The 14,657-nt window shown below is 35.3% G+C and overlaps 1 protein-coding gene across 1 annotated transcript in view; it reads right to left on the reverse strand.

The window, feature by feature from the left end:
• Positions 1-1,502: 1,502 nt before the first annotated feature.
• The window catches only part of PRR16 (proline rich 16), a gene marked incomplete at both ends in the record, with an annotated part of 188,185 nt that continues 175,030 nt past the window's right edge, over positions 1,503-14,657 (reverse strand). Inside the window, one exon of the mRNA XM_080699139.1 lies at positions 1,503-2,258. Coding sequence (XP_080555265.1) covers positions 1,503-2,258 — 756 coding nt within the window. The remainder of the gene's footprint in view (positions 2,259-14,657) is intronic.

Raw genomic sequence — 14,657 nt, forward strand, 5'->3', positions numbered from 1 at the left:
CCTCAAGTTAAACCATAAACATGAAAATGATTCTATCCTCACAACTTAATGGGCCAATTATTCTTTTTTCAGGCACTTTTCCTCAGTATAACCCTAAGTGAGAGGATCTTATTTCTATCTCAAGGACAAAGCATCTTATCAATCCAAATCAATGCTATTGGGAACTGAAGTTGGCTCATGAGTAAGTTTCCTAAATTGGCAAATAAGACAAAGGAGAACTTTTATTTGATGACTAAAGGAAAAGTTCCTTCCCTTTCTTCTATGGAATAGCAAAAAGACATATGTCAACTCGGAGGAAAAATAGCTTCAGGCCATTGCCCAGCATATTGGGAGGCAGAGATCTTGCTGACTCAAGAGGTGAAACATTCCACAGGTTTTTTTTTTTTTTTTTTTTTTTTTTTTTTTTTTTGAGGGTCTTGGTTTGGAACCAAGAAGCATTCGCTTCTGAGCAACACCCTCTGCCCTTTTTTAAATTTTATTTTGAAACAGGGTCTCACTAAATTGCAGAGGGCCTTGCTAAATAGCTGAGGCTGTTCCCAAACTACGATCCTCCGATTTCAGCCTCCTGAATGCTGGGATTACAAACATGCGCCACCGCGCCTGGCTTCCACAATTTTAATCTACTGGTTTATGGAGTATCCTGGAAGAATCTTGAGTATGAGGAGAATTCAGAGGGCTTGGAAACATACAGGGAGTCCATTAGGTGGTTCTCCAAGGACCGTAATGGAGGTGTATGTATAATATGCAAATGTATAATGCGGTATTTATGACATGAATTATGATACTTAATTTAGACATTTTGATGAAGATTAGCACTGATTAAATGAACCACTACTTCGTTTTAATTCTGAGGAACATTTGCTTTTGTCATTGTTTACCACTATTTATTGATATAAGGATATTTCCACAGACCAAAATATTTTATTACACATATAGCTGAACATTTAATTCATAATTATATAATATAGAAAATAAACTTTTTGATATTGTTCTCAGCATTTAATAATGCAAAACTAGTCACAAACATCTTTAGAAAAAATAATAAAATAGTCCTTCAGTATTAAAATTTCTTATTAAAAAGCATCAGATCAGAATTAAGAGAATGACATGTTTTTAATGCATAGATGAGTTAGGCATGAATAAAATGAATCACCCTGGGTTTACTAATAAATCAAAATATTTGAAATCCCATCTGTTATAATAAATCAAAATACTTAATGTCTGAAGGTCACAGTTTATCAGAAGTCTAGTGCAAAAACAATGCATTCAAACTTTTTCATTGTTCTGCAGTTTTTGATGATGCACGTTTAAAATAATGTAAAGCCAGGATATAAGCAATGCACTGCATACTTACCAGGTGATTTTTATGCCACTTTGTTGAATGCAGGATTAGTATATTTGGGCTTTTTTATTGCTCGAGTAGAAAGTGCTCATTACTTATTATTTTATGCGTAAATTATAGAAAATAAAAATAAAACGAAAAAGTTTTTAAATGGCATACATCACACTGTTGTAGTGGTTGATTTCCTCAAGATGGTCTTCTGTGGTTTTGGTGCAGTGGGAGGAGGCACAGTTTCAGGTCTGGGATGGGGGAAGCTGGTACTGTGGCTAATTCCCAGTCCCCCGTTTTCTACTGGGAAAGGAGGGAGATGGGGTGGAGGAGGGAGGGGAGGGCCTTGGTGAGGAATCTTTCCTGGAGGGTGGAGAGGTTCGCTGTGTAAGAGGATCTCCCTGTTTTTTATGTTATACCGGGCATCACAGTCAGGACAATAGCCATGGTACTGCACTTTCTCATTAAAGCGTACCCGTTCCCGTGGCCCCACCTGGGGACACCTGTCTTTTTCAGGTCTGTGCATCAGAGTCGGCACCGGGGCCTTGTCCAAGGTACTGTTGGGTCTGCAGCAGATGTCTCCGTTGGGGATTTTGGTAGGTCCTCCCGCTAAGCCTCCGTTTCGCAGAAGGGTACCATTGGTCTTTACAGGATTGGCAGTGGGCGCCACCCGCTGGGGGTCTTCGCACTTCACTGGTGTCAGTCGTGGGGGTGGTGGCGGGGGGTTTGGCTTTCTCAGGACGGTGAGGATAGCAGATGGGTGCGCTGGGGGCTTGATGAGTGGGGCGTTGGCCTGCACTTTGATCTTTTCTATGCTGGAGGCCGTGGTGCCACTGGAGCTGCTGTTGAGCGTGTCTGTTTTGGAGCTGTCAGTCATCTCATCCTCCAGCTGCAGGTCAGAGGTCAGGGTGTCAATCTGGTCAACCACCTGGTAGAAAGGACAAGGTAATTGTGTTGAAGAATCGACCCAAAGCGAAATACACTAGGAACATTCCTTCGGTCTATCTTTAATCTCCTCAGGGAGCTTTGACTGATACTGAGCTGTGCATTCCATTGCTACTTAGTCTTCAGCCAATACATAGAACAGCTATCATCACACTCGGTGACGACTGTTTAATAACAGAATTTCACATGCCTAGTATATAATACACTATGTGCACATTCTATTCTTAGCTCGGATATACCCACCAGAAATAGAATCCTGATGCAGAAGTAAAATTGGTTTTAAAAATAAGAGAATGGGATTTCTCTTTTGCATACCATGTAGAGAGATACAGAAGAACACTGTCTCCATGTTTAAAATGGGGGAAAAGCCAGATAATCGACAAACTTTAAATAATGTTTGTTTTTCTGAAGATATGACTGGCACTTGTTATACTGTATGAGTCAGCTCCAGCACATCACTCTGGCTCCTAAAAATCTCTTTATTCTCAACTGTAATACATTTCCCTTTGTTCGTTTCTCAAGTCTCTAGTCCTCTTTTAGAAACTCATTATTGCCAGTCTTCTTACTACCACAGGATGTTTGCACATACTAATATGTTTTCCTAAAACACATTGGCCTTCCTCTTTGTCACATTCACCTCAACAATCTTTAAAACTTCATTTCAGGAGTCACTCACTCATAGAGTAAGCCTTCCAAGTCCTACTAATTACAGGTCAAGTTAATGTGTTAAACATTTCTGAAAGTCTCATTTCTTTCACTCAAAGAATTCACATAATTTTAAAGTATATGTTGAAAAGTAGAGTGAATATTGAAATAATAATTCCCACAGAAAGCCTAATATCTGTAAGACTTGTTTTTCTGAATTATTTTGCTATTATATTCTCATGAGCAAGAGGTATCTAACAGAAGAGGGGAGGTTCGGAATATATTTGTTAAGTAAATGTCTTTAGGATGTTTTCTTCAGTTCAAGCATGTGCAAAAGTATTTTTTTCTTATTGTCTTTTTTTTGTGATACTGGGGGTGGAACCCAGGGGCTTTTCTACCTCCGGGCTATACTCCCAGACGTATTTTATACTTTATTTGGAAACAGGGTCTCACTAAGTTGCTGAGAGCCTCACCCAGTAGCTGAGGATGGCTTCGAACCTGTGCAATCCTCCTGTCTTAGCCTCCCAAGTGCTGGAATTACAAGTGTGCGCCACCACACCCAGCTCTTATTGACTTTTGAAGGAATCATTATTATAAAACTTAATTAAATATCCTAGAAGAAATATTCTAGGAAAAAATTACTCATAAATAAGCACAGAGTTGTTGGCACATTCTCTAGTTCTGAGACAGATATTTAAAAAATTAAAATGGGAAGGGAAGCTACTGAATGAAAAAATACAGAGGAACAGTCATAGCCCATGAGTACTGTGTATTATTTACCTGGAGAGGTATCTACCTCAAGCCTTTCATCATGATAAATATCTTCACCAAAGGAAAGAAAGCTCATTGACTGTAAGGGAAGACAAGCTGATTTTCAGAGGTGAAAAAAAATACTTCACAGAGGCCTTATAAGTTGATAGTCCTTGTCTGGTTTTAGTCTACATTATCATTTTTTTGTGTGTGAGCTTACTAAATGCCAAGAAAATAAAACACAAAAACAAAACAGTACCACCATGGAGTTAAGAATCCAGTAGAAAAGTCTGAATTTAAGTCCATCCAAAAACAAACAGCAGTAAAAGTACAGCTGTCCAAGTGCTTGCAAACCTGTGGGATGAGATAGCAGAACAGGACTCTAGGAGAAAGGCGGTGAAACATTCTGAAGGGTGAGCTGGGCTCACAGAGGAGCCTTGGTCCAGGTGTCAACTTAGGGAAGAGCTTGAGGCAAGTCCTCTGATCAGGAGAGTGCCTGAGTGTGAGCTACCTAAGGAAGCTGTAGCTGAAGGGCACCATGACGTGGGAGGATGGGGAGTACAGTAGCAAGTAGCAGCAGCACTGGGAGAGTCCTTTAGCGTGGTGATCAAGTACCACCTGTTTAAAAGGAGTTTCAGAAGTGAGCGAAGCAATGAGTCAGTTTTTATATGCATGTAACCGGAGCAAACTCTAGTTAATGTATACAGACATGCCCAGGGAACTAGAGAACACTGAAAAACAATGATAAACCTTTATAGTAAAAAGGAACCCCAAATTCTAATGGAGTGAAAAATATTAGGGAAAAACAAGATGTTTATACAAATAAAAGACACCTGAATATGATTTAGAAATATATTTCATTCTGAGTGAAGGCAAGTTGAATTGTTATATAGTTTAAATTTTATGGAAAAGTGAGAGAAGTAGACATTTTCATCTAATAAAGTATTGTATTTCTTGTTGCTCAGGATTGATAAAACTGATAAATGGCAATTGAAGTATAAAAAAATGCAGAAGGAGCTGGAATGGAAAAATCGTAGATGCACACAGAAATTATGAAATAAGACAACATATTTTGATTATAAAGCAGTAATACATTAGTGACTAGTTTTGAACAAGGTATAAAAATATGAAGCTAAAACAACCAGAAAAATAGAAGGTCTGATTATAGAACAAAGTCAAAGCCTTGTAAGGTCTCAATATATTCTTTTATGTTTGAGAGAAAATTGGTATATTTGATATTAATTGAATTTAGAAAATATTAATTCTAGAATGTATGTACAAAATATTACAACTAATGAAACAATAAGCTTTAAAGAAAAACTTCAAAAGTCACATAAGAAATAAAAAGTGAGTGTAGAAAATTCAATAAATCTGTTAAAGGCAGAATATTAGAAAACTAAGAAGAAAAAATAGTGAATAAAAATCACTGCATATGATGAACTAATTTCAACAAATTTATAATCATAACTATAGCTAGATTGAAGTAATTCACTTTAAAATGATTTCTGTACAATAGAAACAAGGAAGACTGAATATAAAGTGACAAAAATAAGATATGTCAAATGAATAATTAAATGAAATCTGATGCAGCTATATAAATAACCAGCAAAAAGACTTAGTCTAACTCTTTCCTAAGGAAACAATAGTGTCAATATCAACTGAGGTGAATGGGAATGAAACAGTTTTGAAAGTTTATGTTCATGTAAGGCCTCCCACATATGCACAAGAAAATTGTAAAAAAAAAAAAGCATATGCACAAGCAATTCATGTAAGATGAACACCAAACCTCCAAATACCATGAGACATACCCAATCTAAGCAGTAATTTAGGAAACTGAAGAAAAATAAGAGAGCAGTTTGAAACCCAATGGTTACATGAGAAGGAAACATTTTGATGATTCCCATTGTTGACTGTTATATACCTGAAGGGAAAATTTATACATTGCCAATATAAATGCAAATTCAGTCAGTTTGTGGGTCAAGTTTTTACCAATGCCATATAAATTAGATAAGGTATATATCTTTGGCATAGTTCCTTTTGGAACACAGTATAGCAGCTCTATGACTGCTAATGTTTCAGGGCTTGAAAAACACAAGCTTGTTCCTCAGGGTTTTTTTCTTTTTTCTTGTTTCATTTTAGCTAAAAACTGGAGACTACCTCAACACATTAGTAAGTGATGGGTAGGTAAGTATAGTTAAAAATGAATTAATTTAGAGCTTTGTGTCAGCAGGGACAAATTTCAAAAACCTAAGGCTGAATAATTTTAAAATCTATAAGAAGATATATATATATTATGAACATCTTTTTATAAAAATATAGGTCATTTAGTTTATGCAATATGAAAATAAAAATACATATGAAACTTGGACAAGGGAGAAGAAAAATAGGTATTGAAGATATAAGCCATATAGCTAAACTATTCAGTTTTTCACAAACTTAATATAAAACAATTATGAGAAAATGTGAATATTTTATAAGTAAGCATTCATTTTTTTATTTTAATTTTTTGGTATGTGTCAAATATTTTGTGATAAAAACATTTTGAGATAAATATTATCATTTAAATTTAAGGTATACAACATGATGTTATAAGATACACATAGAATGAAATGGTTCTTATAGTAGAATAAATCAATACATACATTTTCTCACATTTTCCTTCCTGTGGTATGTACAGCTATAATCTATCCATTTAGCAAAAATCCTGAATGCAATACACTATTATTAAGCATCATTTTCATGCTGCACATTAGATTTTGACTTGTTCCTATTACATATTTATTACTTTGTATCCTTTGTTTATATCTTTGCATTGCCTTTCCTTCTAAGCTTGGTAAACATTATTTTATCTTCTATCACTAGATATTTTAATTTTTAAAAGACTTTATTCATTGTTTCCTTCTTTGCTGGCTTATTTTACTTACAATAACATACTCTAACTCTATCCATGTTGTAGCCAGATGGCAGAGACACCTTTTAAAAGGCTGAATAATAAATATTTAACACTACTAAAAAGGAGTTAGGAAGAAATAAAAGATGCAGTCCCTATGTATGCCATGTAGGAAACACACTGAAGGTTGCTGGAGCTTATTTACTTGGTCCATTAAACCTCATTACATCCAATCCATAGATGAGTACATCACCCAGACAAAGAATCCACTGTATTTTTATGATTGTGTGTCCTTGTTCTGCTTCAGCTATTCCAAAGCATCTTTTTCGCAACTAAATTAACAGTAACTAGAGGAGTGAAGGACTTAAACTGAAAACAAAATGAAAGAAACTAGCACTGGAGGAACACATTTTTGTGTGTGTGATATCTGGAGGTGAGATTATTGTATGAAATCAGTCATATATCTGAGAACATTCACACTTTTACACCAGAAATCAAGAAAAAAATGTGTATCTTTAACTTGAAACTGGATCATCTGTCCAAGTAATTGTTTTTGCTCTGGTCTTTGGAGGACTTTGCTAAAGAAAGTGAAACAAAGATTTTTAATGAGAGAATAGTGATGGGTTTTGTGTTGGACAAATTCAGGAAAATTTTCTTAGTCACACATACAAAGAAGCTATGCTTAAGTAGTATAGTAATTAAGAATAATGATCAATGTGACTTAGGAATAACATGAGATTGAGGTTTGCATAATTGGGAAAATACACCTACCTTTTTTTTTTTAAAAAAAAAGAGAATCAGATTTAAAAGAAATTAAATGGTTGTATGTAATCAAACTTACTTGTGGAAATCAAAATTAAGTATATAGTACTTGTAGAAATCTTAAGCTATAGAGAATAAAAACAAAGACATTGTAGGAATGTTGCCAGAGTAGAATTCAGGAAAAATATATATCCAAATTAAAAAATAAAATAGGATTTCTACTTTGTATGCTCCCACTCTTCCTTGGCCCTTCGCGTACAGTTGTCCAATGTCCTCAGATTGTCTCCATGTGTACCCCTCAGGTTATATAAGTATATTTTTCTAGATGTTATCTCTGGCAGAAAGCACAGTGATTGCACAGAGTCACTGTTCAATAAAAAATTGCTTACTGAAAGAATTGAATAAATGAAGACTTTTATCCCTCCAAACTTCCTGACCGGAGTCTGATTTCTGAGGCGTTCAATTCCACCAATCCCAGATGGTCCAGAAAGACATATAGGAATTAAGTCAGAGAAAAGCAAGGCAGGTAATCACTTGGTGAGACTTAAGAATTTGCTCCTAACTTACTTGACTCTTAAAGCCTTGCTCCAAAGCTTGGTATGCAGAATACTTCATCGTGATTCCTAAACAACCAAGAGAGTTTAAATATATTTATCTTTAAATATTTGTCCATATAACTCTACATGTATTTAGAAGTTTCCTAAATCCTACTTATTTAATTAAACACAATATAGAGTCCAATTGCCTTTAAAACAACAAACACCTTCTTTCAATTTGATTAAATCTATCCCTTCACCAACAATTCTCCACCACAAGAATTTCAATTACAAAATCAAAGGAGAAAGCCTGATGTGGTGCCGCACCCTTGTAATTCTCATGCTTGGGAAGCTGAGACAGGAGGATTGCACAGGTTCAAAGCCAACCTCCTCAGCTTCTTAATGAGGCTCTTAGCAATTTAGTGAGAACCTGTTTCCAAATAAACTATAAAATAGGTCTGGGAGTACAGCCCAGAGGTAGAAAAGCCCCAGGGTTCCACTCCTAGTACAAAAAAAAAAAAATCAAAGGAGAAAACGTTTAACTCCAACTGAAACTTTCACAAGAAAATTTATGAATTCTCCTAGGATCTTTAATATTTGCTTATAAAAACAACCATATTCTAAGTAGGTAGTGTCATTTAGAAAGAAATTAATGAGAGTCAACATAATTTCTATGAACAGGAAGAGATGGGTAGGATCACTACCTTCCCTACAGTGTTTGACTATGCTCAGCAGTTGAACCCACGTACTGAGGAACATGACAGCTTGGTGCAACAGAGAACAGCACCTAACAGACCAGTCAGAAGCTCCCAGGATGAATGAACAGTAGCCTGACAGACTCTCTGCAAACAATGGCGAGTGAACAATGAGGACATTCCATCACTAAGACAGGAGAGGGTAATATCCTGGGCACACACTCATCACTCACATCCTTCACTTCCACATTGGACATTATAACAAATTTTAAAAAAGATGTATCTACCTCAATGATCTACTGACAGGATTAAAATAAATAGTTCTTTATTATGCAACATACAACTCTGTGTTCTGTTGCTAGATCATAGTCAATACTTTTTAGATACAGCACATAAATTGGAATATATGAATAAATCTTGTGAACAAATTATATTGAACAGACTTTTGTTAGAAATGGGAACATATAAATTATTCCACCATTGCGGTAACTCTGCTTTGACATTTATTTACATAAAACAATCTATAAGGGAAGTTGCGTGTCTGCACACTTCCCTAGCGTGCACTAGGCCCTGAGTTCAATCCCTAGCACTGACAAAAAGTAAAAAAAAAAAAAAATCGATAAGAATGCTGAAAAGCAAGAGCGAAGCCAAGTGTAGTGAGGCATGCTTATAATCCCAGTACTTGGGAGACTGGTACAGGAGGATCTCAGTTTTGAGGTCAGCCTCAGTAACTTGCCATGGCCCTCAAAAACTTAGTGAAACCTTATTTCAAAATAGAAATTTAAAAAATAGAGTTATGGGTGTATCTCAGAGGTAGACTGGCCCTGGTTTCAATCCCCAGTAATGCATACACACACACACACACACACACACACACACACACACACACAAGCTTGGGTGACTCTAGTCTTTCTTGAGCTCAGAGGCCCAGGTACGAGTATGGAGTATTTGCTCAGGTGCTTAACACTAAATTATGCTTTCAAAAAGACTTGCCTTGGAATACGAGAACTGCCTTTTAATTTCTAGAGCAAGCTTTGTTTTCCCAACATCATTATTACTAATTAGAGATGGAGCAAATCAACCAATGACAGAAGAGTTCTCTTATCACCTAGACCAACTAATCATGTCTTCTCTGCGGTCTAAAACCTTTCAAATTTCATAATAACACAATTGTATTATCTGACTCTTATTTATCCTCCTTGTCCTTGATATGTGTACGTGTACGTGTATATGTGTGTGTGTATGTGTATATATATATATATGTATATATATATATATATATATATATATATATATTTCGGTACTGGGGATAGAACCCAGGGGAATTCTACCACACACACACACACACACACACACACACACACACACACACATATATGTATACTCCCAGCCCTATTTTTTATTCTTTATTTTGAAACAAGGTCTCATTGCGTTGCAAAGGGCTTCACTAAGTAGCTGAGGCCGCCCGAGAACCTCAATCCTCCTGTGTCAGCCTCCCAAATGTTGGGATTACAAGTGTGCGCCACCACGCCCAGCTGTACTTGGCATATTTTGTAGAGTATATGGCATAGATAATGGAAGTAATCCATAGTGTGTAAGGCCATATCCTAATTGTCAGAATTTTGGTCTCCAAGTTTCTGCTATGCCAGAGTTAGGGTTTGACCTGTGTTTTCAGATCCAACTTTAGGCTGGAGTTCTGTCTGTCAGAAACATTTAAAGGGAGGTATGAGGAAGGGTATGGGAATTTTAATGAGATATTTCAGAAATAGTGCATTTTGTTTGCTTATACCTCACCACCTCAGATTGTACTGCCTAGATGAAGGGCCTGGAAAACATAGACTTTATCTGAATTTCATATGACCCCTGAAAAACTATGTTTCTTCTAGAAAATGAATAAATAAGAAAGGATCTTCCAAAAAAACAAGCAACTTCTGAAACAGTCAAAAACACACATATGTGATTGACATACATGTTTGCATACACATACAAACATATGCATATAATCATCCTTGTTGGGGGTAAATGTAGAAGATGTGAATTTGCTTAACAGATTTAGTGAAAGCTTTTTTTCAACTCTTTTTGACATGACACAGGATAAAGTACATTTTTATGAAATGTTGTGTTGATTCCTCTGATGATATGAATACCAGTATCAATTTATTCCATATTCTCTTAGCCAGATGTAGTGGCACACACATGTAATCCCAGTACTTGGGAGGCTGAGATAGGAGGACCACAGGTTTGTAGCCAGCATCAGCTACTTAGTGAGTCCCTTTGGAACTCAGTGAGACCTTGTTTCAAAATAAAGAATAAAAAATAGTATTGGAGGTGTAGTTCAGAGGTAGAATGCCCCTGAGTTCCATTCCCAGTACCACAAAAATTGAAACAAATATAAATAACAATTATCATTCATAGTTAAATCTCATGATAAAAGTAAATATTCAATAGCAAATAATATTTTAGCCCAAAGCAACATAAAACAGTAATAAAATTTGATTTTTCTGTGTTCAATTGGATCCAATTACCATTTAACTATTGTCCAAATAGTTTAAGCTTAGTATTGTATAAGACATTGAGGATAAATATGCAGTAAATACCTTCCTCCCCAAATAAAAATTTTAAATAAGATTTAAAAAATAAAATAGTAATAAATTCAGAAAGTTTCTTAGGGTAGGGTGTAAAATAGCCAAATAATTTTCTAAATATGTGGAAAGATTAATGAAAAGGTGGAAAAGCATTGACGAGGTCCCATAATAATTCCAAGGTTGCAAGTGGAATCCAGAGTAGGTGGGAGTCGGAAGTAATGCATAGATTAGAGGAGGAAATGCTAAATTGCTGTATTTCACAGGGGAACAGATTGTGTCAAATAGTTCCATGTGTTCATGTGCAGTGAGATTGGCAACTTGCTAATAACTCATATCCTAAGGGAAAAGCTTTGAGTTTGGTTTGTGGAAACTCAATAATGCTCATCATATTTTTCTTTTCCCATTAAGAGTGATAAGAATAGGATTAGGGCTTCCAGAGTCTCTCTTTCTGGTACCCTAATATCTCACACACCCATTTAACATATTCAGAACCTTCGGCCGGGCGTGGTGGTGCACGCTTGTAATGCCTGCGCTTGGGAGGCGGAGACAGGAGGATCGCGCAGGTTCGAAGCCAGTCGCGCTGGTGTAAGAGACCCTGTTTCAAAAATATAAAATAAGTCTGGGAGTGTAGCCCGGAGGTAGAAGGGCTTCCAGGAACCCCAGGACCACCACCAAAAAAAAAAAAAAAAAAAAAATTCAGAACCTTCAGTCATCATCCTTACTTGTTCCATGTACAGAGAAGACTCTGAAACGTATGTAGAATGAGAATATATGATGAGGATGAGGAGATATTTGAGGAGGTATTTACAAAATAAAAGAGAAAAGCCAAATGAATGCTCACAGCAATACTGAAGACGAAGCAGCTACTCTTAGTGAACTATGAGAAATTTTAGTAAATATAATTAATATATTTTAAAATATTTGAGAATAAACTGAAGCTATAAATAAAGAATACACTATTATATTAAACAACAACAATAGTCAGAGCTGGGCATGGTCCCCATACTTTTCATCCTAGTAGGTAGGAGGTTGAGACAGGAAGATCACAGGTTTCAGGTTAGCCTCATCAACTTAGCAAGATCTTGTTTCAAAATTAAAAAAAAAATAAAAGTGTTGGAGGTGGAGCATAGTTTGGAGGTAAAATACCCCTGGATTTAGGCCTAGTACCCAAAATAAATAGCAGTCAGAAAATAAAGATATAAAGATGTTTTTGGGATATCAAAGACAAATTTAAAATTAAAGAAAAAATAATAAGCTGGAAGACAAAAATTAAATATAATATTCTCAACCATAAGGCAAAAACATATGTATGTATATATGTATGTATGTATGTTTATGAAAAAAAATACATGTTTTTTTTTTTCTTTTGGTGGCCCTGGGGATAGAACCCAGTGGCATTCTACCCCGAGCTACACCATAGCCACCAACCCTATTTTATTTATTGATTTTTGAAACAAGGTCTCACTAAGTTGCAGAGGGCCTCACTAAGTAGCTAAGGGTGGCAATGAACCTGTAATCCTCCCATCTCAGCCTCTCTAGTAATGGGATTACAAGAGTGTTCCACCAGTCCCAGCTGGGAAAAATATTTTAAAAAGTAAAAATATAAAAAAAAAAAGTTTAAAGACATGGGGCAAAGAAAAAAAATCAATTTTGGAGCTTTAATTACTGATTATGAAGTTCTAGAAAGAGAAGAGAGAAAATGTGAAATAGGGATAATCAAAGAAATAAAAAACTTTCATAGTTGATAACAGAAATGGAATTTCACAAGGATGGCCAACTGGGTGTGGATCAGAATGAATGAAAAGGATAACAAATTAATCAATTAGCAAACAAAGTAGGACACCCAGAGAGAAATGAAAGTAAAATGAGTATCACTATGTCTTCAGGAAGAATGGATGATGAAAGGATCTTACTAGTAACTCCAAAGGCTTCGGGGGAAATATCGATAGAACCCCAGTTCTATACTCACTAAATCAGAAATGCATGTAAGTGCAAATTAAAAGTTTTACATATTAAGAACAAAATAGCTTATTTCCCTTGCCTCCATTCTTTATAATTCATGTTCTTACATAGAATAATAAAAAAAGAAGTGACACATAAGACCCAGAAATGTGAAAATAAATAAAACAACTTAAGGATAAGAATTGCATCTTAGTCCTAATAGGCAATTATTCTAAACTGAAACAGAACATCAATTCTTAGGAAAAAATAGTAATGGGTTATGTTCTACATATTCAGCTAGAAAGTTGTTACACCTTAATGTCAAGGGACAAAACACACTATTGCAGTCACTAAAAATGGTGAAAGAGAGGAATTCATTGCAATCTTGAATTTCCTTTTAGAGATCAGTTCAAATTTAAATAAGTTTAAATTTTCTTCTCTATGGGCTCATTAATACCGCTTCATTTAATTTTTATTACGAAGATGCTGGTTACTGATTTTCTCCACATTAAACAAAACAACACACACACACAAACACCCTAATTCCTCATCTTCCATAAAGTTTAGTCAAATAACAATATTAGAAGTATTTTGCTTTATTTTGCTTTCTTTTTAAGTGTCTGGACATATATTTCAGACAGTTTACTATAAGGAAAACAAAACCAACCAAACAAAAAAACAGTTAAAAAGTTATCTCCCTGGAATAAGCTCCAATATAGAATGGAGAGGATTATAGGTCAGAGAGGATAAGTTCAGTGAATTTTACTTTTCTCAATACTGTTAGCACTTGATTGGAAGTGAGGATGTATGTGTATGTATTATCCTGATAATAGTTAAAATAACACCTCCTAAAATACTTAAAGAAAAAGATTAAATAAACATAGGTCTCCTCATGAAAACTAATAATTTAATACAGCATGATGTGTACAGTGTTAAGGGATATGCAAAACAGGTGAGCAGGTAGAGTTATTTACTCTTTCTAAGCAGGTCAATGGGCAGCACTGATCAGAAATAGTTTCGAACTGGGTGATACTTGAGAAATGTCCTGAAAATGGTGAAAAGAGAGTTGGAAGAATCATTTTCTAGCAGAAGCAACACCATGTGCCAGGGCAGGGATGTATTAAGTATAATTCTTTTTTATGTGTTAGTAAAGAAATAAAGTAAGGAATGGAATAGAAAAAAAAAAAAAAAAAAAAAAAACAAGAGTGGAAAAACTAGATAAAAGCCAGGTGGTAGGAGACACTAAAGGCCCTGTTCCAGGGTCTATCACTAACTGCAATTTTAAAAACCATTCTCCAATGTTTAGCATCTTTAAAATGATACAGGAAGTTAGTGTTTTGTCAGAGACCAGATGGATGCAAATGCTAATTTCTTTTAAGTTTTATTATTTTATAACCTTAAATAGAATAAGAATCACACAGATCTAAATGTAAAATTTAATTCTAGATATACTTTATCTCAAAATAATAATGGACACTGGCAGATGTGGAAAATGATACAAGTTTCAACACTTTATGTTGCTTTTAATGCTAAATGATCTAAAATTTCTGATGCTACAATTTTTAAAAGCAAGGCTTA

The sequence above is a fragment of the Muscardinus avellanarius genome, assembly GCF_963383645.1.
Source record: "Muscardinus avellanarius genome assembly, chromosome: 7".
Taxonomy (NCBI): domain Eukaryota; kingdom Metazoa; phylum Chordata; class Mammalia; order Rodentia; family Gliridae; genus Muscardinus; species Muscardinus avellanarius.